Raw genomic sequence first — 25559 nt, 5'->3', positions numbered from 1 at the left:
TGTAAAAATGATGAAATCGTTCCCTACTCAGAACTAATCGATAATCACATTAACATTAGCGTGGTAAATCCTGTCTCAACCTTTCATACAGTCAACGCAAGAATGATAGTTTCGTCCCGAGACATGCAGAGTAAATACAACCGACACACGCCCGTATGAACCGCTTACAAGCTACCGCCACGTAAACTCTAGTCAGACGCTAGTTTATATTATAATATTTTGTTTTTTATAACTGTAAAAGAAATGCCATGCAGATGACTTTCTCTCCAAAATGTTTGTTGTAGGCTCATTCTTCTAAAGTAGTAGCATATTGTGCAGCTGCAAAGGTTACAGTATCATTACTGCTGAAGTAAATCTCTTTGCTAAAAGTGAGCGACATGATCCCAATCCATGTTCTACTACCACTCTCAATGTGACCTCACGACCAAATGCATTATTACTACAAGTTCCAGGACTAACTCGGCTCTTGGAATGTCTAATTGGATAAGGGTCAACTGAAATGTAACTCGGTCTCAATACGTACGGATTAGTGTCGAAGTAATAACTATTCTAAACAGTTATATTATTTAACACACGCCATTAAAATTAGCATACAGCCATGTTTTACGGCCATTGATAAAGTCATAACATATCTTGGCAGAATTAACCAGACATGTTACGAGTACTTCCGACTAGATCTAGGCCTAACTATCAAGAATTGGTCTACAAAATGTGCAGAACTTTAATTAAACTAACCTTGAAAGCAAAATTATTTTAGTTGGATTATATCATAAAGCGGAGATAAACGTATAGGCTTGACATATCCTAACTGCGTATGTCCAAATAAAAGCTCTGTTCTCAAAACATTGAAAACACCGTTATATTGTAATGGTCGCATGCATTGACGCGGCATGCTGAATGGCTGACATACCAACATCTGCCTTACATTGTTGTAGTAGTGTTAATGCTTCAATTAAACATGTGTTATATATAAGCTGTAAATACTCTACTGAGCGGTGAACAGCTAGTTACAGTAACTCGCCCTAGTAAACCTATTGAGAAAAAAAAAATATTTATGAATAATGTAATATTGAATTAAGGTAATCATTGAGAAACGCTACGAATGCTGCTGACAGGAAGAAACGTCTACTAGAGATGAAGCAAAATACTGTGTAGCCGATTCGATCAATTTAAACATAAACAACAGTTTTTGGATCGATGAACAGTCGATATTTAGTGGGGGCACACTCCTAAAACTGGTCTTAGAGATTGACCGGAAAATGTTAAATATTATAAACTAGATAGTGTATATTACTGTTCGTTTCCATCTATTTATACCCTTGGTTTATATGTCATTTATTAGTTTACAGAGTCAGGTAACAGAAAGAGGTCAGTCTAACCATGGTTGCAATTGCACAGAGCAAAAACCCTGAACATTGTGATCTTTTTACGTTAGTTTCATGGCATTAATGAAATAATACCTTTATTTCTAATTGGACATTTAAATGCCCTGTTTTTGAGAGTGCCATTTCTGTTATGTAAACTGCTTCACTTATTTTTTAAATATGATTACAGAAACTTCAATGAATAATTGTCCGCTTTAGTGCATCAATAGTTGTCGGGACATTTTTATGTAGTTCGGTTAGCTACAAATCCTACTGAACCGTGAATGTTGTGCATCCCTACCCCACCCCAACCCACCCATGCATGCTTTTTGAATCCATGGAAGGAAGAGGAAATTTGTTGCATCGGAGTAACGTGTGACTTACCATACCAGGAAAGTCTACTTAAACAGTTATGTTCCTCAATCATTATTTTAGAAAGAATGTTATTACGTGTTTGTATACCGCCCTCCTTAAATGACAAGCGAGCTACGTAACACGAACGACTAAGCATAGTACTTCCGTAAAACAAAATTACTTCGTTCACGGGAGAATACCGAGGTTCACTTTCTTATACATTTAGTATGTTCAATATAAAAATTAGAATGAGTAGGAACACAAAACAAAACTCGGTTGGACAAAGGAGACAATACCAATAAGAAACAGAAAGAGAGAAAAATAAGCAGCCTTTGATTATACGAAGAGTTAGTTTTAAGCAGTCTTTACCAAAGTTTTCGACATTTGATATGAGAGCTGCAGAGTTGTATCCTGCAGTACGTATATAGTGTTTGTTGTGCTGAGAGGGCATAAGCCTATTTTGAGGGTACATAGACAGTGTTGAGCGGGAACGAATACATAATAAGATCACATAGTACTATGACAATCAAAATAATATATGATTAAGAGAATTGGAATAAAGTCGTGTACTGGTGTAAATATAAACACATAAACCCGATAGCTATAGATGTCAAATACAGAGGGAGTTTTTAAATTGACAAAGAGCAGTAACGAATGATGATGAAGCAGTGTTTATGTAAATTAGACGAATGACTCTTTTCTGTTAGACGAATAAAGGTTGACTCTAACTGTGTAATTAGGTCCTATCAATTTACGAGGCATAATATCAGTATGGTTTTTCTGTTTGTTTTCTTGGAGAATATAACAAAGTGCGAGTTAATTACACAATTACGGAGAAGAAAAAAAACAACCTTGCATAGATATCTTAAGGCAGGCAAATGGATTATCAATGAATTGATTGCATTATATAACATACATGAACCGTAAATTGTACTGTTATTTGCTAAAAAGTGACAAAAGTGACGAATGTTAAACAATCTATATAATATATTACAAATCATTATAACATTTTATTTATATTTATACTATATTATATTGCAATGGTTTTATGCATCAGGGAAATCATTACTACTTTATTATGGTGGTGTTTGTAGTTAGATTGTAGCTGGTATCATAGAAATGGGGTATATAAGGAAGTTCGTAAAGAATTAAAGAAAAAAAATAAATCATATAATAGTAACGAATGTGTATCCTCGATAATACTTACGTCATGACTTGATGCTATCTGTAGCAGCTGTACGGTAGACCTCTGTAGTAACTTGCTGTCATCATTTTTGATGATAACTCTTTGAGAACAGAGCTCTGTCACAGTTTTCCTGATCTCCTCGATGTCTCCATTTTGTTCCAAGATGCAGAGGATTGCAAACTTATCACAATCCTTTTTCTTTTTCATATGTTCGATGATTTTACTCGCAGCTGAACTGCTTAATCCACATGCGAATCGAAAGACATACTGGAGGTCAAATGGATCCATATTACCTAGAATCTGTTCTAGGTCAAACGCATTTTTTGCATTTGCAGTGACAATTGCCAACCTAAACGACGCATACCATTCACAGAATATTTTATGGTAGAATCTTACTTCAGTATTGGTCTTGATGTCCCCGCTAGAAGCTTCTCTGTTTGAATCTTCAAGTATCTCCTCCTCTACTAAAATACCCACACGGATATACAGATCATAAAACTGTTTACTAAGTCTCTTACAGAGCTGTTTTTTATTCCATGTAATCTGCTGATTTTCACTGTTTAAACCCTCAAATGCTACTTTGTCCAGTTCAACGTGATTATTTTCATATTCGACATAATAGCTTACGACATTTTCGTCATTTGACTTGTTTCTTGTGTGACTATGGAAACATTTGAACATGTACATGAAAAAGTCTGTTACAGACTTAAATTTCCGAAAGTCATGTCGTTCATGAGTCATGTGAGCAAACGAAACGAAGAACAGAGGTACTTGACAAATGTCATCAAGGATTGGGTTTTCTTGAAATCCTCGCTTGATTTTATCAACAGCATTTTCGTTATTTTCACCTGTTATAGCCTTGCGAATATATTGGTCACGCGCTGCTTCGTCAAACCCAATTAATTTTAGTCGTTTCGGTGATGATCTTTCGAAATGTGATGGTATAAACCTAGTTGTCAAAGTTACATCAAATGTTTCAAACAATTTGGATTTAATGATGCGCCAGATATCATTTCGATTACTTTTTTCTCTATTTGGATATTCGTCAAAGCCGTCCAGAATTATTTTAACTGTTTTGCATCGTTGCAGAATATCTTTAATGTCTTTTGAATTCAAGTGGAACTCACTCGGCAATAATATAACTTTGATAGCTTTATAGATTGATCTCACATTACCCAACTGTCTAAGTTTCAGAAGAATTAAGACATCCGCTGCAGAGACAGGAGAATCCTTGACACCATTACACCAGTCATACGCTAGCTGGAGGGTCAGAGTTGACTTACCATATCCAGCTTCACCCTTCACGATACGCCTAGTATATGATTTTGAACTTGAATCAGTAAAAATGTTTTTATACGAGCTCAAACGTTCTTTCTGTGAGTTCTCGGACTGAGTTACTAGGACGTGTTCAATACCTCCCTCAACAAAAACCTTATCTACACAAAAGAGTCTGTCCTTTATGTAGGGAATTGGCTGTACTGCGTCATACTGCTTCTTGTAAGCAGTCTTCAGAGAATCTATAAGTATGCACTTCTTTTCTGGTAAGAAAGTATGGAAACATTAATTTAGTCAAAACAAGCATTTAAACGTGATGCTGAGAAATGTATAAAGGAATTTTTAGTATATGTTTCTGTTTTTTGTATGTATACATGAAAATCAGCAGCAAAAATCAGAATTGTTTACTATACTTATCGCGCACCTAGAATTTATACAATTTCAATATTTCATTGAACACTTTCCTAATTTGTAGTCACTACTAGAGTCACTCTAATAGGAAAATTTATACTGTCAGGACAGTGAACTAGTCATATCGTCATGTCGCTCAGTGCTGATATCTGATTGTTTATACACTATTTAGATTCCTGTGTGAGATATGTCGTGTACTATACTAGACGTTATTTGTTTCCCTAACACCCCAGCAAACACAACACAAACTTTATTTAAAACGTTATTAAAACGTTTCGTCTTTTGTTATGATAACGTTATTTGTGGTGTAATAAATATATCACGAAAACGTAAGGCTATTATTTCGAAACATTGTTTTCGTTAAAACATTAATATAATATTAATATAACATTAATATCTCATAAAAACGTTATGGCGACGTTTTTATAACACCACATTTAACGTTATTCAAACATATTTTAGAGGCTCTTTTAAAAATGTTAAAACGTTTTGTGTTTGTTTGGACCTCATAACATGTCAGTACCAGGTAAGTCACAAATATTATTAGTCACTAATTTCGGTAACAAATTAGTCATTTCGTCTTTTTTTTATATGTTCCGATGTTTCTGTCCCTTCGTGATATCTACAACTCCGACCATTCAAGACAAAATCTTACCCCATTAAAGCAGTTCATATTCGCTTAATGAGATTCAACCCAAGACATTACCATTATTCTATGTGATAGAGACAGCTGTCAAGAGCAATTATCAAGAAACATTGAATCCATTTTAAAGATAACTCAACATTATTGTTTTTTTTTTGTTTTTTTATAGAGAAGTAAACGGATTCAGATCCTAGTGGCATTGATATTACACATTTTTAAAGTGACAGCTCCCAAACACAAATTTTTAATTGGGATATCTTACAAATTGAACTATTTAGTTGGGTTATACCTGGCATATACACCAATGATGATGTTCGGGTCTGTGTCCTTAAAGTCACATTGAATTCGTGTCAGATTTAAGAACAGCAGTGACGGTAGTTATATTTGTACTATAGAAAGGGGCGTTTTTTTAGTTGCACTTTTCTATCCATGTTGTTTTTCCTCCGTTGTATAATGCGCATGATAAAGAAAATAATACTATAGTGAATGTGACACATACCTGCTAATGTGAGTGCTGACAGTGATGCTGACGCCGTTCCTTTGTGAGTGGGCTGTTTCTTTCTCCGAACGGCTTTCTTTTTACCTGGCATTTCAAGAGACTTTAAACAAGACCAATGACTGTCAATTTGCTGTTCAGATTAATGTTGCGGCATTCATTGTCGATTTTCTTGTCCTCTTCGATGGTCTGTGCTAAAGTACACGAAGAGTAAACAGACTGTAACAACCAACTAGAATCAACATGAATTGCTTACGAATTTTAACTTTTGTACGCCGTGTATATAAAATACTGTTTGGCTTTAGGAATTAACTGTAGCCTTTCCAAAAACAAAATTTGTTAATGAAACCAAGGAAATTCATTAAATAATTCGTTCTCTTCTGTCTCAAGATGAGAAGTGGTTGTATTTTGGGTGTTTGACTGGCCATTTTATGCAATGGCTATTAAAATACCCTGGCGTTTATAGGAAACGAGTAAATCAGGACCCTGGTGTAGTCATTATTGTTTTAATACCTGCTAAATGTCCATGTTCTATCGTGATTGGCATATATTCAAATACACGCTCTCTGGATATATAACAGAATGACAAATAGGAAAATGTGATGTAACATTTGACTTACTGGGTATGATTTTATTAATGGCCCTGTAGAATATACTGATACTGTTGACAAGTGATTTTGAGTAATCTAAAGTTGTAATTCTTAATCCAATTTGTATCGCCAAAATTCCTTACCACAGTTTTATGTTGTGCCAATGCTAACAAAAGGTGTGTAAGCAGCAGCGTGTTTTGTAAACTTTGATGAGAAAAAAGTTGAATAGTTTACACAAGACCTTACCATCCATATAGCGACGTTATTTAATTATATCATGTATCATTATGTAAGGTGCGACTGATGTGCATTGTTTTCATATATATATACCACCAATTATACCATATATTATTAGTTAAGATGTACTTGATGCAAATGTACATTACTTTACATTACCACCAGATCCTCAATTAGCATTCACGGTTAATCGTAGAATGACAGCTTAATGCAGTTCATTACACACAGGTGATTAAAGGAAAGTAATAGGGATTTGAAACACGGTGGATCAAAGATTTAAAAACGAGAGGGAATATCCTGGGGATTGATCAGCTGTTGTGCATTTGTTGCACATCCAGGCTATAAATCAGGGCATTCTATGAGTTATATCATGTATCGTTAGTTAAGGTGTACTTGATGCAAGTGTACAATACTTTACATTACCACCATATCTTCAATTAACATTCACAGTTATATACACACAATGGTTAACTGATAGCTACTTTCCTTTTTGTTTTGCAGAAGTAGAACCGAGGAAGAGGCTTACCCCATAAACCATGTGGATACTGGTCTAGTTGCATATGCGCTCTTTCTTTAGTAAAAGGTGATGTAGTATATAATACAAGTGTTGCCGTGGAATTACATATGTTGTATATTTTTATCATGATAACATTCCTTCATCCATCATATGACTTTAACAAGGATATATATTCGATCATATATTTTCGATAATTAGAGTGTATATAATTATCTTTCCGTAAACCTTATCATTCGAATGTTTTATTTTCGTGCCTGGCACCCCTGTTATATATGGGCAGTGGTCCATGTACCCATGGTTCTTAACGTAAACTACAGCGTACCATGTTTATTGCAGAAGTTGGTTGTTCACTTTAGGTGTTTAATCAGGGATCAATCCATGGTCTGTTTAAAATTTGTATCAAGTGAGAACCATCGAGTTTAGCTGGCAATCATAAAACAATTAAAAAGCAAACATAACAAAACTGACATTGTTATTGTTTTGGGAACATAATTATGAATAAAAACAGGACTGCAGTCAAAGTGAGGGCTATTAGGAAAAACAAAAAAGGCCGACATTACAGTTCAAATAAATTATAGATATAACACATCATCCAAACGATTGAAAGAGTTACAGCATTTGCGAAACAACTACCAACTATATGGTATGATAAAATTGGAATCAGAAAAGTTCATATGTACTTTCGGGCGTCTGGTGGATATAGTATTTACTCTTCATATTTTTATCATGGAGATAAAGAGATCTTGAAGATTGTTTTTAATAATTTGCGACTAAACTAACAAGTCACTGCATGTCTAAATGCACGTTCAAATTTAATACGATTAGCTAACAAAGTAAAAGACGGATCTGTATTATTTAAATATGCAATTTGTGAAGCAGCGAAAGATACTAGCTATTTGAAGTTTGAGTCTTTAACATAAAGCGTATATAAATGCTTAAAAAAGGTTATATCGCAATGAATAATCAGTTGATATATATTTTGAAAAGCGGAATATTGACAATTCCAGATGTACTGTGCTTCACCCCAAAAAATATCATGATTAACTGTTTATATTGATGTACCATGTCAACATTTGAGAGAAAATTCAACAAACTCAAAAATAATGCAGCGTATAAAGAAAACATGTCTAAAAAATGAATAAGATATAAAGTAGCATGTGTTACCTATTTTGATATTGTAATGTTATTACTTTTGTATTAAATATCGATTGAAAGCATTAACTTTTCAATGTAGGGAATGAATGTTTGTGGAATGCAGTGATATAGTCCGAGTAACAAGTACTTCTGAGAGTTCGAGGTTGAAGTACTGTTCTTATGTGAGTACCGGGTATCAGTGTCTAAGAACAGCATATTATAATCCGAGAACCAACTACGAGTACTGTTTCATCCAAGTACTTTTTAATGGCCATTTTAGTTACTAAATTCACAAGAAAGTTATGTTTATAACTTCTAAATTGTGATCATTGTTAGTGACGACATGTTGTTGACTCAGATATGAGATTTGTGATGAACCCAACAACATTTCCTATTTTGAGGGTCATGCACCAATAACGAGAACTTGAATGGCTCTTTAATCAGGGCCGTGGTGTTAACGATCAACAGTCACTACATCTTTACAGCAGATATCGATACCTGTATCTTCTACTTCGTATTTTACTTATTCATCGTATGCTTAAATGTTCCTGTTATTCATCATTCAATAAGTGAAATTCATCATTCAATAAGTGAAATACACTGTTACGTTAGCTATTTCGATTACATATAATATTGTGGTCATTTTGCTATAGATTCGTTTCCGGTTACATTCATAATCAGTGACGGGCGCAAATAATAGTAGCTGGGGGTAAAAACCGGAGTAACAAAACCGCCAATCTGTGGGAAATAAATCATTAAAATTCTCTTCCACGGTAACCTTTTTCAACCGCAAACGAACGTTAGCTTATCCCTAATATAATACCTAATTTATCCATAATGCTCCTCACGATGCACAATTTAATTATAAACCTTTATGTTGTGTTCTGGAAAAGGATCCTACATCGCAATCGGCTTCAACGACTTCAATGGGCTGCACTCACACCTGACTTATGAAATATTATTTCACCATTGCCCTCCTACAAAAGTTCACGCCCATATCTAAACATGTTTGGATAACTTAGACTTTTCCTTTCACTCTACACTTTGAACTCTGTACACGCCACTTTTCATAATATAGTTCTCAGATATTCCTTACCCAGGATCTTGGTCACTACAAAGCTAATATTTTATCTCACCAGCAAGGAATTGTACTTATTGTTACTACCGTATATGATTAACCCATATATCATAGTTTCAAAATGAAATGTAAGTTAAAACAATACTCGACAAACAGGCTTTAATTTACACCTTCACGAATCCATTTGTAATATAATTGGTATTTTAGCTACAATTTAGAACAACCGATAGGTTCATTCGAAAAAACAACTGTATTGCACATTAATTAAAGCATGATGATAATTTACGACATTAACTTATATTAATGCCATATTGTGTGAAAATATTTCCTCATGATCTGCGTCGATGTTTCTCAATTAACTTGATATAGAGAGCGAACACTTACTGTTTTAGTACTGGAATTAGTTAAATATAAGTCACCTCTTGAAATGGGCTAATGCCGTTGATACGTTCAGCGACTAGTAATAGCAGATGACAAAGTTCACATGCACCTTAATTTAATTAATAGTCATTTATTTAAGAAAACACTTCTGCATATCGTTAGCTCCCTCTTATAGCCAAAGTTCATGTTGACATTTGATAACTGAAGTAGGGTATATATCAACAAAGTACTTTGCACGATATGATATAATGATTCAAAATAAAGTCGTTGCACTCTTATGCAACATTTCACTTTTGAAAAATCATGCAATTTAACTCCGTTTTGTCCATATTACATGATTTATCTATTCACATGGTGAAGATTTCACGACCCCCTCGGTCAAATTACGGGTCAAATTACAACGCTTAGTCGAATTCTGATCTGCGTAGTACTTTCTTGGTCTAGTTGACCCATCACTTGGCTAGTGGATATTCCTGTAAATTGCCGGTGTAAGAAGTGACCCATACTTATTGGTATTACCGTATATGATGAACCCATACATTTAAATTTGAAAATAGAATGTAAGGTAAAGCAATACTCAACGAACCCATTTGTGATTTAAAATTGGTATTGTAGCCACAATTTAGAACAACCGATAGGTTCATTCGAAATACAACTGTATTGCACTTACAACATTTAATTACATTAATTTCATATTTTGTGAGAATAATTCCTCGTGACCTGCGTTGATGTTTCTAATTTAACTTAAAATAGAGAGAGAAACTTACCTCTTTTGTACTGGAATTAATGAAGTACAAGTAATTTCTTGAAATGAGCCAATGCCGTTGACATATTCAGCGACTGATAATATCATATGATAAAGTTCATATACACCTTAACTGATAGTAATTTGTTCAAGAACATACTTCGAGATATCGTTAACTCCCCCTAATAAAGTTTGTGTTGACATTTGATAACTGAAATCGGGTATATATCAACGAAGTCATTTGCCCGATATGATATGATGATTCAACATATGGTCGTTGCGCTCTTACGCAACATTGCACTTTTGAAACAAGCAGTTATTAATTAGAGGAATGATAAGGTACATTAAAGTTAAGCCAGTGCTGTAATGTTGTAGCCTAGCAAAATTTTATTTGCTGCTATTCGTGAAGCTTTTCGTCAGTATGATCTTGATATATTGTTGGTGATCAAATTGACATCGAAATTAGGGGTAATTTTTTCCATATTTTATTAAAGTATCACACTACGTGTATAGTTATCGTGTCTCCTTTTAATCAACTAGCATTTCATAGTAGCATTTAGTATTAGTGAAAACCCTAATTAATCTGGAACAAGTGCGCAACCACGTATACTTTTGACACTGTATGTTCTGCGTGCGGGCTCAGCCCTTCACTGACAGAAAACATATTATAAACAAAAATATATCACTTGTATGTGCAGTATATTATTAACAGTCTAAGCTGTCCCTTAGAGGAAGTAACAAGTATTTATATACTACCCAATGTTTGCTGCCCCTTGATTTGAAAATGACGAACATCTCTGGAGAGTGAAATGTACAATGAATGGTATATGTATATTCATTAAGAGGAACATCAACATTTACATGGATGTGATAGATGATTAAGACTCCATACAACATTAATGTTGTTTATGTTAATAGCCTCGTGATTACAAATTAGACTATATGTACTTAGCAATAAAGTCACAGTATATGTTTTAAAAAGACTGACAGATGTCATTAAGCAGACTTATCAGTCATATATCAAACTATGAGAGAGCAAGGAGAATAGTATTTGTTTCAAGTAACGCATGGCGTAATTCTTCGTTCAGTTAATATAGCTTTTCAAAACAACGAAACTAACAGGTTGTTTGTTTAAGATAAATGGAGATGGGCACTGGTGGTGAGGAAAGTAAAGATCAGACTAATCTATAGTCGTGCAGAAATGTGGGCAATAATTATACAGGAAAGTTGTTGCAAAGAGGATAATCTAATACGGGGTACTCACACGCAGTAATTGCCAACAAAAGCAGATGCAATGAAATGAGGCAATATAAACCGGGAAGACGGATCAGTTACACAGGACGTATTTTTTATTTTATTATCTTCCCTCACTGTTGTGAAATCTAAAACATTGTCGATTTCATACATAAGTACGTATTCCTTTATAGATTCAAAGCATTAAACTTTTTTTCGTACTATTTGAGCATGCTTTCTTTCATATGCAAACTGCTATATTTGGTGAACCAAAAGAAACTTTGCAATATTGCAAATATATAGTTGTCATCAATAAAAAGTCGGTTTTGCTCTTGAAATCATCAATTGACAGAGATTTAAACTGTCGGTATACACAATTAGTGGTAGATAAGTGGGTATGTGGCTTAATCAGCAGCAAGAAAGGCATTGTGTAATTAAAACTGACCTTAATTCGTATTTATTTATTTTGTATTCATTCAGAAAACGAAGAACTTGATGATTATAACATTGTTATCATCTTAAAGAATAGCAACATATCAATAAAAGCGGTTGTAATAGTTTAACATTCTACAGCTTTACGTAGTGCCTAAACTTGAATCATTGTTTATCTTACAACATTAAAAGCGTTAATATTTGACATATGATTCAACTTGACTTAAGACTCTGGTCAATGAGTTTGTTTTCATTATAACAAAATACTTTACAACAGTTACAACTTAGAAATGTTACAGAAGATATGCAATACATAGTACAATAATATATTGCTGCAACATACAATACAATAATATTATAGTATAATAGTATAATAATATATTATCTCAACATACAGTTTCGATTCAGTTCTCTTATTTTCTCTTCAGTTTCCAATGAAATAAAATATAATTGAATACAATGAAATAAACAATAGCATCATATAACATTTCAAATATAGGTCCAGTGCAAGAAATTTATTCTTTTAGTGAAAAACAAAAAGGGAATCTGAGTCAAGAATTTGGTAAGGGATTATAAGGAAAGATGGAAACAATAGAAAAATACAGCGATAACAAACTGTTAGTAAAATATCCACTGTTAGTAAAATATGCTACTGCAGTGTACGATGGGAAGCAAGTGACAGTACCGAACCAGTGGCGGTGTTTGAAAAGAGGTCACGTAAAATTCGTATGACATCAATGGCCTACTGATGAACATAAGTTACACAAATTCGTCTTCCGGAAATTTCAAGATGCTTCCCTCTTGTCCACCACCTAAAAGCAAAGACGCCACGCGATATAATTTGTTAAACTGTCATCCAGAAAAGGTATCATGTTCGTACGATTCAATGATTGGTGTTCCATTGATGTTTGAACAATACCACCAGTATTGGGAATGGAATACATTGCCCAATACTTCACATCCAAAAGGACTGAAGAGTTGTATGGTCGCATAATCCACCTCTATCAATACTTCTCCAACGGCTTCAACTGTAAAGAAGGAAAAAACACATTATTTTTCATAATTATCAGGATTTCAAAACCACCGATTATATAATTTTAATTATCAAAAAGTAACACAATATTTTAACAGAACGCGACGATAAATGACTGATTGTAAATTTAGCATAACCTCTACTACATTAAAGAAATTCATAAAACGGAAACATTTTACAGCTCTTAATTAGTTTCACCATTAGACACGTTCAGCCGCGTCGTAGTTTTGTTTTTAAGTGCGTTCATTGTTCAACTTGATGTTCAAGTGCGTTCATTGTTCAACTTGATTGTTCAACTTGATGATCAATCTCAAAAATGTCACTTTAGTGACCGCGGGTATTGGATGAAGCTATGTTTCGTTGTATAAAACGAAGTTTTTTTGTGACCCTTATAAGAGGACGCAGAAACAATGTATACAATATCTTACATCAAACGCTCTAAAAAAAAAAAAAAAAAATCCAGTATCAATTACAAATTCGCACTGTTTCGGGTATGGCGTTCTGTCGGAGTATCACAGTATAACATAACGGCACAAAGGTGTCATGTTCCACAGATAATACCATACATTGGATAGTAAACAGGACTTTAATAGAACCGAATTCAATGGTAAAGGCCGCAATATTAATCATTTGGTAGGTACGCAAATGAGCAAACAATGTAATATAATTACCGGAAAAACGGACGAAGTTCCAGGATCCAGCAGCCAATGACCAGACTGGAAATGTAGTTTATAGTGGCGCCCTTCCCGTCCGTTGGGAAAGCAGAAAACTACGTGTAAAGAAAGAATAAAATGATCATTTCAATAACAAGTCATGAGAAATTCATCGACTAAGCCAGAGAAAACAAAATCGAGATTTATTTACTGCAGACGTACCAAGAACGTTATTAAGTTCTAATTATGTATGAACACGTCCAAGAAGAGCGGAAAACAGGTAAGGTACCGGACTAAAAAGACATTGTTTAATGTAATATATCTCCGAGTATGCTGTTCAGAACGAAAGAGAATATCGAGTAACTGTACTGTACTATACCGTTAACATTCTTTGATTCTAATTTTGACAAAGAAGGGCCCAAAGAGACAGAACTCGGCAGCAAGCAGCCATCAAACCTGTTTCAGAAACCAATAAGTAAAACAAGCACTTGAATTATACAGAGGACGCAGAATAGCTCTAATCGAATCAGCATTGCGTGTTTCTGTACAGTAAGGCAATGTTTGTTACATGTATGTTTGCCTGAATCGCTTCCACATATCAACGTGATTGTTTTGAGTTATGGTTAGATAGTTTACTCTTTAAGTCCACGATTACGCTTATATTTAAAATAATCACAACAATGTTCAAATATTGCTGATTTTAGATGACAAAGGTTACATGTCTGTTACTCTCATGAACTTATTAATGGTCTTACATCAACTGCTTGAATCTTGGGCAATACTGTATGTACTCTAACGTTGCATTCACTTCGTTTTGACTTATTTTCCTGCATTTCTCTGTCTGTATATCCAATATCTCTAGTGATGTGAGGATTGGTAGAGAGTGACCAGAGCAGAGGATAATATTCCCATCTCCATCGAGCTCTTTAAAAGCGTTTTCCAAATTCACGCAGTATATAGGAATCTACAAAAGAAAATAAGAAGCTACGGTGTGAATTTTACTTTCTTTGTTACATTCCTAAATACTCTACGTTACTGTAAGATATTCCATACTATTATGTTTGTTCTTTAACAAAGTGCAATATTAATCTACTATAGAACGGGAAAAAAATGAATAATTACAATGTATAAACAACTATAAATAGCTGGCTTTAATCCGTTTGAACAGCTTCAAGCAATTTCTGACCTATACGATTTACTATGAAATTTGGGTAGGTCTGCGTGTTGCTAAACACACCAATGTTTGGTATATTTACATATAAATAGTACAGGCTCTATTATATAATAAATTAAATACATATAAGGATGATACGTACTTTGTGACAAGATGCATTGTGTAAGAGCTCTATCATATATCCTTGGAAATGTTTACTATCATCTTTGCTTAGCGTTACAGTTGTTGACATCAGTGTATGTAAACTCTGACGGTCCTCAGTCTGATAAGAAAAGAAGTTACTTTATAATAAAATGACCATGTCACACAGTAAATAAATGTACCTGCTTTGTACATATGTAACTAATATATAACGAACATGGATACCAACGAACTTGATAAAAACCATGTGGACGATAAATACACGAGTATTTGTACGTTGTTAATGCAAGTAGATTCAGTGAACCCTTAATCGTCGGAACAAACTGAAAGGCAACATTTTCAGGGGCCACAACAACAAATGGAAGCAAGAATTCCGATGATAAATGAGTTATAATAGTACTTTCAATAAAATTTGGAAAAAAAAAAAACAACTAACGTGGTTCGCGATCTTGCTACTTATTATCCAGTTTTGTAATATAATGTTACATGGGTGATCAGTTCAGAACTATAGCAATTTCATTTCCTTAGATGAGATTAAAGGGAATAAAATAAACGAAACTGAGATGAATACATGGAGTTGCCATATCCAAAGTAAACCCTTGAAGATGATTATATTTAAACTGAAAACGTGAACATGAAATACGAGATATGCTACCGAAGTACTTACCGACAACTTTGACGTCCCTTCAGAATTTATTTTCCATTTGCCACTTACAAACTCTAAGGCAAATTCATAATCAAGGGGCTTCCAAAAGACTAGGGAAAACAAAAGTTAGACATTAATTGGTTATTTCAAATATTATGTGTACTATTGAGTAAACATGTAGAAGTATATATGTTGGTTTCGAATCATCGTAGTAGCAGCTCACGAATGTTCGGTTAGAGGTTAACCGAACACAAATACAACATAAAGACTGTGATGTGTTCATCCGTTAATTTAATCTGTCTTACCTTTAAGGTGTCTTGATTTAATGACACTCGAAATGTGTTCAACGGGAATAGACACAGGCAAAAAACAGTCAATAAATCTGTGAATAAAATATAACAGTTTAAAAGTGAACATGTAGACATTTGTGGTTATTTGTGGTTCTTTCCTATGTTATTTGACTGCACGGTACTTCTTAAGTGTAAGAACATTTAGTAAATGCCATAAAATTGATTACATGGTATAGACAGACGTGAAAATATGTTACATTTTGTTTAGAGACAATAATGGGTCATAAGAATCAATGAAATGTTTTATTTAAAATCAGTAAATTGTTCACACGAGTTGCAATGAAGTATTAATACAACGATATTGCAAATTAATGTTCTTCGAAAATATTTCGTGGACTCCAAACGTATTTCTTGGTTTCTGAAAATTTTAGTTAATATACCAAGTTTATACTCGCGTGGTTATACATATGTCTCACTGACATTTGTAATTACAGCCATAGGTTCAGTTTGCAAGTATATATGGATACAATGCTATATGCACCAAACATCAATTTGTATGCAAAGAAATATGGCGCTGAAAGTTCCATTTTTCTAGTAGATTATATTTTGTAAAGTTTATTTCGTGTTCAGAAGTTAACTTGACAGCATCAGGATGTACTATAAAATCTTATGTACACATGTGTGTAATGTTTATATCACATTTCACATTGGAATTATTGAACTTCTTCCTGCCTCTGATGTTGATTCTAAATGTCCTACAGGGCTAATTCTGTATATTTTTAGCAATGTTTGTATAATACTTACGAAGCTTTTTAAAACAAAAATGAAATGACAGCATCATCATCTACTATAAAATCCTTAGTATACATGTGTTTAAAGTTCATATCCCACTTAACATTGTAATTATTGAACTTTTTCCTGCCTGACAAAATGTTTTACAGGCCTTCTTATGTATAGTTATGCAATATTTGTATAATACTTACGACAATCTCTTCAACTTCTGACACTGTTGTACATATCTCCACAGACTTAACAGTTCTTCTTGCGTAACCTCTCTTCCCTTATCCATTCTGATTTCTAGCTTCTCCAGGAGTGGCATGATAGGCACACGCAGCCCAGATTCCAATGTTATTTCATTTTGGTCTGCATTGGCAAAAGACTTGTCTAGTACCAGACAGGACACGGGTATCTAAACGTGATTTCAAATAAAACAATTTGTATGCGTATCACCAACGACCAAAAACTGCATGTTTGCTTGAATGTCGCAAAAGTTTAGGACCCCACTCTCATACAAGTGAGCTGAACACTATTTTGTGGTCATCGAGTTTGCGAGGTTAATTCCTTTCAGTTTCTTTATTTCTAAGCTAATGTGTAATAGCTTAATCAATGGTGACATGCTAATTTACAGACGTAAATTACTTTTTAATGGCAGACATTTGCATAATATATTGCAAATTCTGTTCTCATCTTTTTATAATGTATATATATCATATTACTACGATCTTTATGTTTGATGTAATTAAATAATTCAAAATATTGAATAAATGTTATATCATGCATATTAAAGATTGTCAAAGTTAGGTTTCCGGGTTGAAGTTAATTACATATATCGTTTGAACATGTATTGATTTACAATGTACCTTGTTTTTCGATGCAACACCCAGAATTTGTAGCGTAGACCTTTGCAGTAGTTTACTCTCATCCTTACCAATGGATGTAACACCAGAAGACACCAAATCAGATACTCTCTTTATGAAGGTTTCAGTTTTCTCTTCTTGTTCAAGCATGCACAGAACTGCGAACTTTTTTCCATCGTCTTTACTTTGCAGGTACTGAATAACGTTTTCGGCCGCAATCTTGTCAAGACCACATACAAATCGATATAAATATTGTAATTCAAATGGATCTAATTTGTCCAGAAAACTGTGTACAATTTCATTGTTGGTAGTAGACAAACATTCTGCAACGTAAAAGGCAGCGTACCATTCGCAGAAGAGCTTGTGATAAAACCTCACCTCCTTTTTATACTGAATATGACTTTTGTCACTTACTTCATCCGCTATATCTAGAAGTTCTTCTTCAACAAGGATGCCGATGCGAAAATACTGATCGTAAAATTCACATCCTAGTCGATTACGAAGTTTTTCTTTGTCCCAGACTATTTTCTGTTTTTTTCTACTCAACCCTTCAAAAGCAATTTGGTCGAGAGCCGTATGGTCGTTTTCTAACAGTTCAAATTTCTGTACGTTTTCGTCTTTCATTTTAATTCTCATATGACTATGAAAGCAGGATATCATATAGCGAAAAAAGCTAGTTACTGAATTGAATGTTACCATCTTTTCATTTTCGTGTGTAATGTGAGCAAACATGACAAAAAATAGAGGAACTTGACACAGGTCATCAAGAAGTGGGTTTTTCTGCAGTTTTCGCATTAACTTTTCAACTGCTTTATCATCTTCTCCAACAACAGCTTTACGTATGTAGATTCTGTGGGCTGCCTCATCAAACCCTTGCAGCCGAACACGTTCAGTGCGTGGTGCAAAATCTTTCGGTAAGCACGATACCCTTGTTGTTAGAACTACTTTAATTCCCTGCAGCATATTCTTATTCAAAATATGGAAGATGTCTGTTTCTGCACTGTCTTGATCCGGATACTCATCAAAACCATCTAGCAAAACCAGCACGGAATCCATGTTATGAAGCATCTCTTTTACATCCTCATCATTAATGTTTGAATCTTTCGGAAGGATGAATTGTCTAATTGCACTGTATATCGAGTTAACTCCACCTAGCTGTCTTAATCGAAGATAAATGACAACGTCGATGTTTATTAGTGGTGAAGTGTGGACAGACTGGCACCAGTCATAAAGCAATTGTAAAGTTAAAGTTGATTTTCCATATCCAGGTTCGCCTTCAAGAATTTGTCGTTTTGAGCTTAGACATTTCTCACTGAGTATATCTTGATAAGTTCCCAAGCTTTCCCACCGCGAATGTCCTCCACCTTCGGGCATCTTAGCAAGAAATTCAACACCGCCATTAACAAATACCTTGTCCACACAATACATCCTGTCTTTGATGTATGGTATTGGTTGAACTGAATCATAAAGCAGTTCGTATTTGGATTTTATCTGTCCGATGAAAAGAGTCTCTTTCTCTGAAAATTCTGTAATCAATTAAAACTCGTTAAATAATATAATCATCATGAGAACAATGACTGTTCGTCCAGATGGTGTGGTAGTATTATTATCAAAATTACATAACTGAAGACTGAACTTTCACTAATTGTATTTTAGCTTACGATTATGATATCTATATTATATAAAGTCAGTTACGTATGTCAAACCAATATGTGATTAATGTAAATTGGTTTAACGGCGTTTGAAGCTAACCTTGGCAGTGTGCGTGTATTCAAATTTAAAAGTATCATTTCTTAATGGTTAAGGAATAATAACTGCCTCACCTCTTTTTGTTTTCATCATTGGCAATGTCTGTTAAAAGAACAAATATAGCATATGCGTTAGTATCAAGTGTATGGATGTTGTGTTCTGAAGTGTAGACGTAAACATTTGAAATCTTGTAAGCGACTACATGAATATTATTTTAAAGTATTTACATTTTATAATTACGTAATATATATATATATATATATATATATACTTACCTCTTCTAGATTGCAAGTATGCAGCTTCTTTATCATCTGTCGTTTCCTGACTAAAAGTGAAAGGAATCTACATTATATTTGGTTCTTTTAACTATTAGCTGTGCCAAATTGTATATAGAGACATAACACACCATTACTGTTGTCCTTCCTAGTGCAAATTATCTACAGTTGTGCAGTTGGATTCTTTTCTGTGAGTAATGATAACTTTGAAACAATTGATATATGATTAAAATTCCTAGTGGTATATTATCACTATTCTAAAGACTTAGCAAAACCAATCATTAGCAGATTGATATTATTGTTTATGTCGTATTACTTAAATTCAATGCAGGTTCTTAAAAGAAGTGAGAAAATACATGTACTAAGAGATACAGCAATAGCTTAAAGATCGATAACATAACTTAACGAAGATATTACGAAGTGTTTATACTTGGTGGAAGACACATTTATGTAACGTATATAGTACCGTATGTTTGAGAATCATGAGATGAAAATTGTAATACGAATTATATATATTTATCTACCTTTTTGAATGATTATGCACAGAGCTACGAGAATCACCGTAACAACAGCAACCACTACAACAACGACCGGTACTAAGAATATTCTGACCGATGTTTCTTCCGTCGGATGTACTAGAATGGAAGAATTGTAATACAATACATGTGAATAAACATGTACCCGTTTTATAGTCACAATTAAACAAATATAACCTTGTTTGCAAATATATATGCCAAAAAGTATATTGCCTGGATGTGTAACATATCTCTTATAGTATGAAAGTTACTAATATATAGCGATTTTATTTTTTCATTTTCTGGTATGTAACAGCAAAGTGGTCGTTTTGTTATTGTATAGTCTTTATTGCAAATTTAATTTTAATTTCTATACACTATGAACTACAAAGTTATGTTGTCGAATTTGCTTTCAGTAATTACATATCATGTAATATTACACTAAATGATCCTCAACTATTTAAAACTTTCGATAATAGTAAGGTCTGAATCTATTAGAATACTTGCCATTTGTAAAGATGACATCAATCTTTGTAGAAAGATCGAAGTGTTCTGCATTTTCTCCAACAGCGATGCATTCTACAGTGACTTTGTTTTCCGGTTTGATAGGAATTCCAAGTTTTGCTTTCAAAATAATATCATATCGGTCATCTCTTTGTGTAACCGTTACTGTTTGTTCTGAAAAACTAATAGCATTATCCTGTCCTAACACCTTCCATTCTAGTGTCACCTTTGGTCTTATTCCTGATACAGTGCACGTTAAAACTTCTTGAATTTGTTTTTCCAAGACGCAGTACTGTTGGTGATTACATCCTTCGATCACTGCAAACGCAGGTACTGGATCCACTGCAAATCAAACAGAAGAAATAGAAATAAAAACAATACCCATTTTGGCCCAAGTAGTAACGTTCGTAACAGTTTTCCAGGTATGGTTCATTCCTTCTAAATTATTTGTAAGGCAAATCAAAGCCAATTTCGTTTTCCTCGATAGACGTTGGCACACCGATAGAGTTCTCCTCAACATATATCGATTGCATATATTTACATGTATATTTCAATGTTAAGGTGTATATATTTACATTCACGGGCGAGAGTCAGGCTGGGTCCCGGGTCCACTTATTTCAACAGGTCCCTGCTTGAATTATACATACTAAGTTTATGGTACTTTCATGGTAGTTTGAAGGTACATTCTTTATCACATATTTGACAGACCCCAAAATTGACATTGACCCCAGGCCTTACCCCTCTTCTCGTTATCCAAAATTGTTGAACCCTAAAATGAACATCAAATATTTTACGTAATTCTTACACTGATTTTATTGAAATACACATTAAAAACTATTGGAAAGGGCTAAAATGTTTTTGGCAAGAATGTGATACTGATAGTGAGAATTTTTTTAAGTTAAAGTAATCGGGTAAGATTATACTTCAGAGAGATACATAACTGTGAATAATAAAATGTCTCGTTGAAAGGTTCTCCCTCAGATGTATTACTATTGTATGTAAAGAGCCCTTAGGTACAGTTTTGCTCTCATTCTGCTACAGGTACAGCTTTCCAAACTCAGCCGTGGAGTTGTAATAGTAAATACACAATGGTGCTTATCAAGACAATATAATCAAAACCATACGTCATAACTTGTTCGTGGGAATGGAGCATTCACTTTTTGCTTCTAAAGAAATGAAACCATTCTAAAACTTTCAAAAACTAAAACCTTTTCAAACCTTGTCTATTGTGGTCATCACAGAAAGTAATGTAATGCTCACACGTGCATGTAGCCATACATATTTTTTTGATTTTATGACATTCGAAAATTACACCTTGACTATATGACACAACGTAGACTAGACGACCTTGCCGGGGAAAAACAGGACAAGTTGACTTCAATTGACTACGTGAAATTTGGTTGCATAAGTGATTGCGATATAACTATGTGAGTTAATTCTTTCATGGATTTTGACCATTTTGTCATTTTGACACATCTGCAATGGCCATTAAACATGTTTTTCTTTCTAGAATTTTGATTATAACGAAGGATACTCCCTAGAGTGAGAGAATGTAGGATAGTGACTGAAAATGGTGTGCTTCTTTGGAATATGATAACTGTTGTTGCCTCTGTTTTGTTACATTGATATAATTAGTTCTCGTGACATTACATGACCACTGTGACAGTTTTAAATATGGTAAATATGTTAAACTGCAGCTGTACACGAGTAGGAATAAGGAAGTCAAACAATAACTTACCTTTTGAAAATAGGTCTAACTATAACGCAATATTTACTCAGAAATCTAAAGCAATAACCTGATGAATGGGCACATATGCATTCAGATGTTTTATATTGGTTCAACTTTACTACATTGTCCTCATTTCATGACGCTTTTCTTTGTGGGGAAAAGGGCAGGAAGGGGAGATTACTGAGAGAAAATGAAGTATAAGTAATTCGTAGCTACCGGAGGAGTTGATTTGACATCCTTTAAAATTGTACCGTGGCTTGCTAATCGAGCTCAGAGTAGTAGGAAATTAATGAAGTTACATATGCTATTCCAGGATTTGGCTGAGGAATAGGGAGGTTTAGATTTCATGACTCAAGAGACACTTCGATATATGTACACCAAGTTCAAGGTACATGACACCTTTGTTTTAGGGATAGATTGCAAAACAACATTTCTAGCCTGTGTAGACAACATGACAGTTAGAATTGAACGTTTAGTACTGTCATTACAATTACTACTAAGATATGAAAATCAATGTTTGTTACATGCTGATGGCATTTCTAGTAATTACGTAATGCTGAAACGCGCATACATCCATACATATTGTTTCATTTATGACATTCAAAATTACACCTTGACTCTATTGCCCAACGTAGACTAGACAGACCAGGAAATGTTACCATTCAATTAACTACGTAAAATGCGGTTGCTTAAAGTAGAACGATAGTGACAGAAAAAAAATCTCTCATTTTCATATATAATGTAGTTTATATGTTACCAAGCAACATATTTTTTTAATTTTCCAAATAGCACACCTGAAAGTTATAAAAAAGGGAATTAAAACATCGTTTTTTCGCCTCCGTAATTTAGGAATTTGCAAACACAGCAACGACCTTGAACAGCCCTCAGGTCAGTGAATGACGTCACTGTGATGATCTTTTCTGTTGTGAACTGTTCAGTACGGAGCTGTGCGTGCATCTCGTGTCAGCATAACTGTTATTTTCCGGCGTAATGTTCAAGACATAAATAGATAATGAATATCATAGTGTTTCTTGATTTCTTCAGCACGTGTTTACAAGTTTTTTTTAACGAAATTTGCGGCGATTTCGCAACGATTTCCCAATATCTGAAGAGGTAACTCGCAAGCTGACCCAAAGTAACGTAAATCTCAAGATTACGTTTTTGGCGGGTTTATACAGAGTGATGTATGAATGTGCTCACTTACCAGTCAAACTGGCACAATAACAATAGTGATGATAGTCTCAAACGTAGATTAGTATAACATCCGAAAGAAAATCCAAAGTTCTAAACAAAGTAGATTCGCTTGTATGCACTAGGCCTACTGTAAAACATAAACGTTCCTTGTTCCGTGCGTCATTAAATCCAACAGAAAGGTTTCATTGAGCTTGAAATACAACCGCATTTGAACTCAATCGAGTTGTTAGTCTAGCTCGAACAATGTTCTCACTGCATGCAATGCCTATTGCGTTTATTCACATGCATGCCTCGTGGTTTGGGCTTCAGGAGGAATCGTATTCTAGCCCAACTTCACGTAGGTCCGCAAACGGTACTTTCACACTGTGCAAACATAAGTGACAGTGTGCGCTATACCGTAAGTAATACTTACACGATGTTTTGTTTCGCTCGAGCATACACACATTTCCTATTCGTATTACATTCAAAGTGGTTTGGAGGGTATGAACACATCTCTGCCCCAAAAAACTCTGCCTAAGCGACGTCCATGCCCCAATTGAAATTTGCACGTGGATTCTCTCCTCACATAGTCATTAGGTTGTTCACGTCTGACATGTCTTTCAGTTCCAACACTTACTGTTGCATTTATCGGGATATATATAAATAATGCGGCATAAAAGCATCAATCTTTCAAACTTTTATTACTTTAGTGACCTTGCCACACGCAAATTTCAATTAGGCCCGAGAATCATCTTCTGTGAAGTGGGCAGAACAAACTTTCACATTCTTGCCACTGGTGCGATGAAGTCTTTCCTGGTTCTCCTCACAAATCGTATCCAGAGTTTCCGATATCTCTTACTACTTTTTCCGCTTGGAAAATTGAACAAAATTATTGTAGAGTCCACATTCGTTCTGTTGCATCCCCCTACAACGCAATTTCTTGGATTTTGCTAGCGGTTTACGTTGTTTGTCGAGTCCAATATAGAGTAGGTTGCAACTAAACTTACACACTAAGTGCACACTGCTGAAGTACACTACGCCGAGCTCACGTTGTTATCATCATAATGACGTCACATGTCACTGTAGATCACGTGATCATCATATCGCTTTTCGCGAAAAGCCAAATTTTTGTTTAAAAAATCAACGAGTTTAGGAATTTTGTTTAAGCCTTTCCCAACATCGGTTTGAGTTGAATTTTCACAAGTGTAAAATGGAAACCAACTAGAATACTCTTGAATAAAATCGTATTTTTTCGGCGATGGTGAAAAATCACTATCGTTCATCTTTAAGTGATTGCGATATAACTGTGTGAGTTATTTCCTCCATGGGTTTAACATTGAGATCCTTTTTACACATCTGCAATGGCAGTGGAATACGTTTTACTTCCAATTTTTAAAGACATGAGGCAGAATTTTGATTATAAAGAAGGATATGATCATTAAACAAGTAATGCTCCATAGAGTGAGAGAATGTAGGATAGTGACCAAAAAAGGTGTTCTTCTTTGGAATTTTATAAATGTCCTTGCCTTTGTATTGTATCATCGATATAATAGTTCCCATGAAATGCAAAATGTGTACCAGACACTGTGTTATCACTGTGACAGTTTAAAATATGACTGTTATATGTTAAACCACAGCTGTACATGAATAGGAATAAGGAAGCCAAACAAGAACTAACCTATTGACAATGGGCCTAACTGTAACTCAACATTTACACTTTAGTTCTAGCTAGAACACGAACTGACATACATTGTAACGACTAGAAACAAATCTAAATATCATATTGAAATTCTAAACCGTCAACAGAAGAGAATTACCTTAGAAATAGGTCCAGTCAAACGAAACTTGCACAGCCAGGCGTTTTAACAGAGCCACGACTTATGTGTATTTGACCATGATGTGTTCCAATTGTGTAGTATCAAAATGGCGTCTCCTGTTCGGGTTGCATATTTCCTAACACGCTT

At 34.4% G+C, this 25559-nt stretch overlaps 3 protein-coding genes across 5 annotated transcripts in view; 1 reads left to right on the top strand and 2 right to left on the bottom strand.

Annotated features, from left to right (window-relative positions):
* The window catches only part of LOC139982303 (uncharacterized), a 168376-nt gene extending 147269 nt beyond the window's left edge, over positions 1 to 21107 (bottom strand). The window contains exons 1-3 of one of the 3 annotated variants that reach the window (XM_071995005.1): positions 21097 to 21107; positions 5733 to 5926; positions 2926 to 4442 (exon numbers count right to left, since the gene is read on the bottom strand). In XM_071995005.1, coding sequence (XP_071851106.1) covers positions 2926 to 4442; positions 5733 to 5823 — 1608 coding nt within the window. In that variant the 5' untranslated portion in view covers positions 5824 to 5926; positions 21097 to 21107. Of the gene's footprint in view, positions 1 to 2925; positions 4443 to 5732; positions 5927 to 9669; positions 10412 to 10433; positions 11612 to 21096 lie in introns of those variants that run through there. The other 2 variants (XM_071995003.1, XM_071995004.1) reach the window with 2 other exon arrangements.
* LOC139982309 (uncharacterized) overlaps positions 1 to 25559 on the top strand; it is a 540410-nt gene that overhangs the window by 358676 nt on the left and 156175 nt on the right. The window lies entirely within an intron of this gene.
* LOC139982304 (uncharacterized) lies at positions 11739 to 25530 on the bottom strand. Its single transcript, XM_071995006.1, has 14 exons — positions 25413 to 25530; positions 20697 to 21035; positions 20199 to 20309; positions 19675 to 19724; positions 19474 to 19501; positions 17654 to 19176; positions 16997 to 17202; positions 16029 to 16105; positions 15745 to 15833; positions 15079 to 15198; positions 14518 to 14726; positions 14142 to 14218; positions 13781 to 13878; positions 11739 to 13104 (listed from the first exon to the last, which is right to left on the bottom strand). Exons 4-14 carry the CDS (start codon positions 19708 to 19710, stop codon positions 13081 to 13083), a joined length of 2487 nt encoding a protein of 828 aa, XP_071851107.1. The 5' UTR covers positions 19711 to 19724; positions 20199 to 20309; positions 20697 to 21035; positions 25413 to 25530; the 3' UTR covers positions 11739 to 13080.

The sequence above is a fragment of the Apostichopus japonicus genome, chromosome 16 (assembly GCF_037975245.1).
Source record: "Apostichopus japonicus isolate 1M-3 chromosome 16, ASM3797524v1, whole genome shotgun sequence".
Taxonomy (NCBI): Eukaryota; Metazoa; Echinodermata; class Holothuroidea; order Aspidochirotida; family Stichopodidae; genus Apostichopus; species Apostichopus japonicus.
The sequence above is the reverse complement of the archived record's forward strand: the minus strand, read 5'-3'. Positions and strand labels throughout refer to the sequence as shown.

What these genes read in the sequence shown, in the direction of transcription:
- LOC139982304 (XM_071995006.1), bottom strand. Translation starts at nt 19,710, where the DNA reads ATGATAAAGAAGCTGCATACTTGCAATCTAGAAGAG. An exon ending in AAGGGACGTCAAAGTTGTCG is followed by an intron (nt 15,199 to 15,744) that starts GTAAGTACTTCG and finishes TTTTCTTATCAG; the next exon opens with ACTGAGGACCGTCAGAGTTT. An exon ending in AGAATCAAAGAATGTTAACG is followed by an intron (nt 13,879 to 14,141) that starts GTATAGTACAGT and finishes CTTTACACGTAG; the next exon opens with TTTTCTGCTTTCCCAACGGA.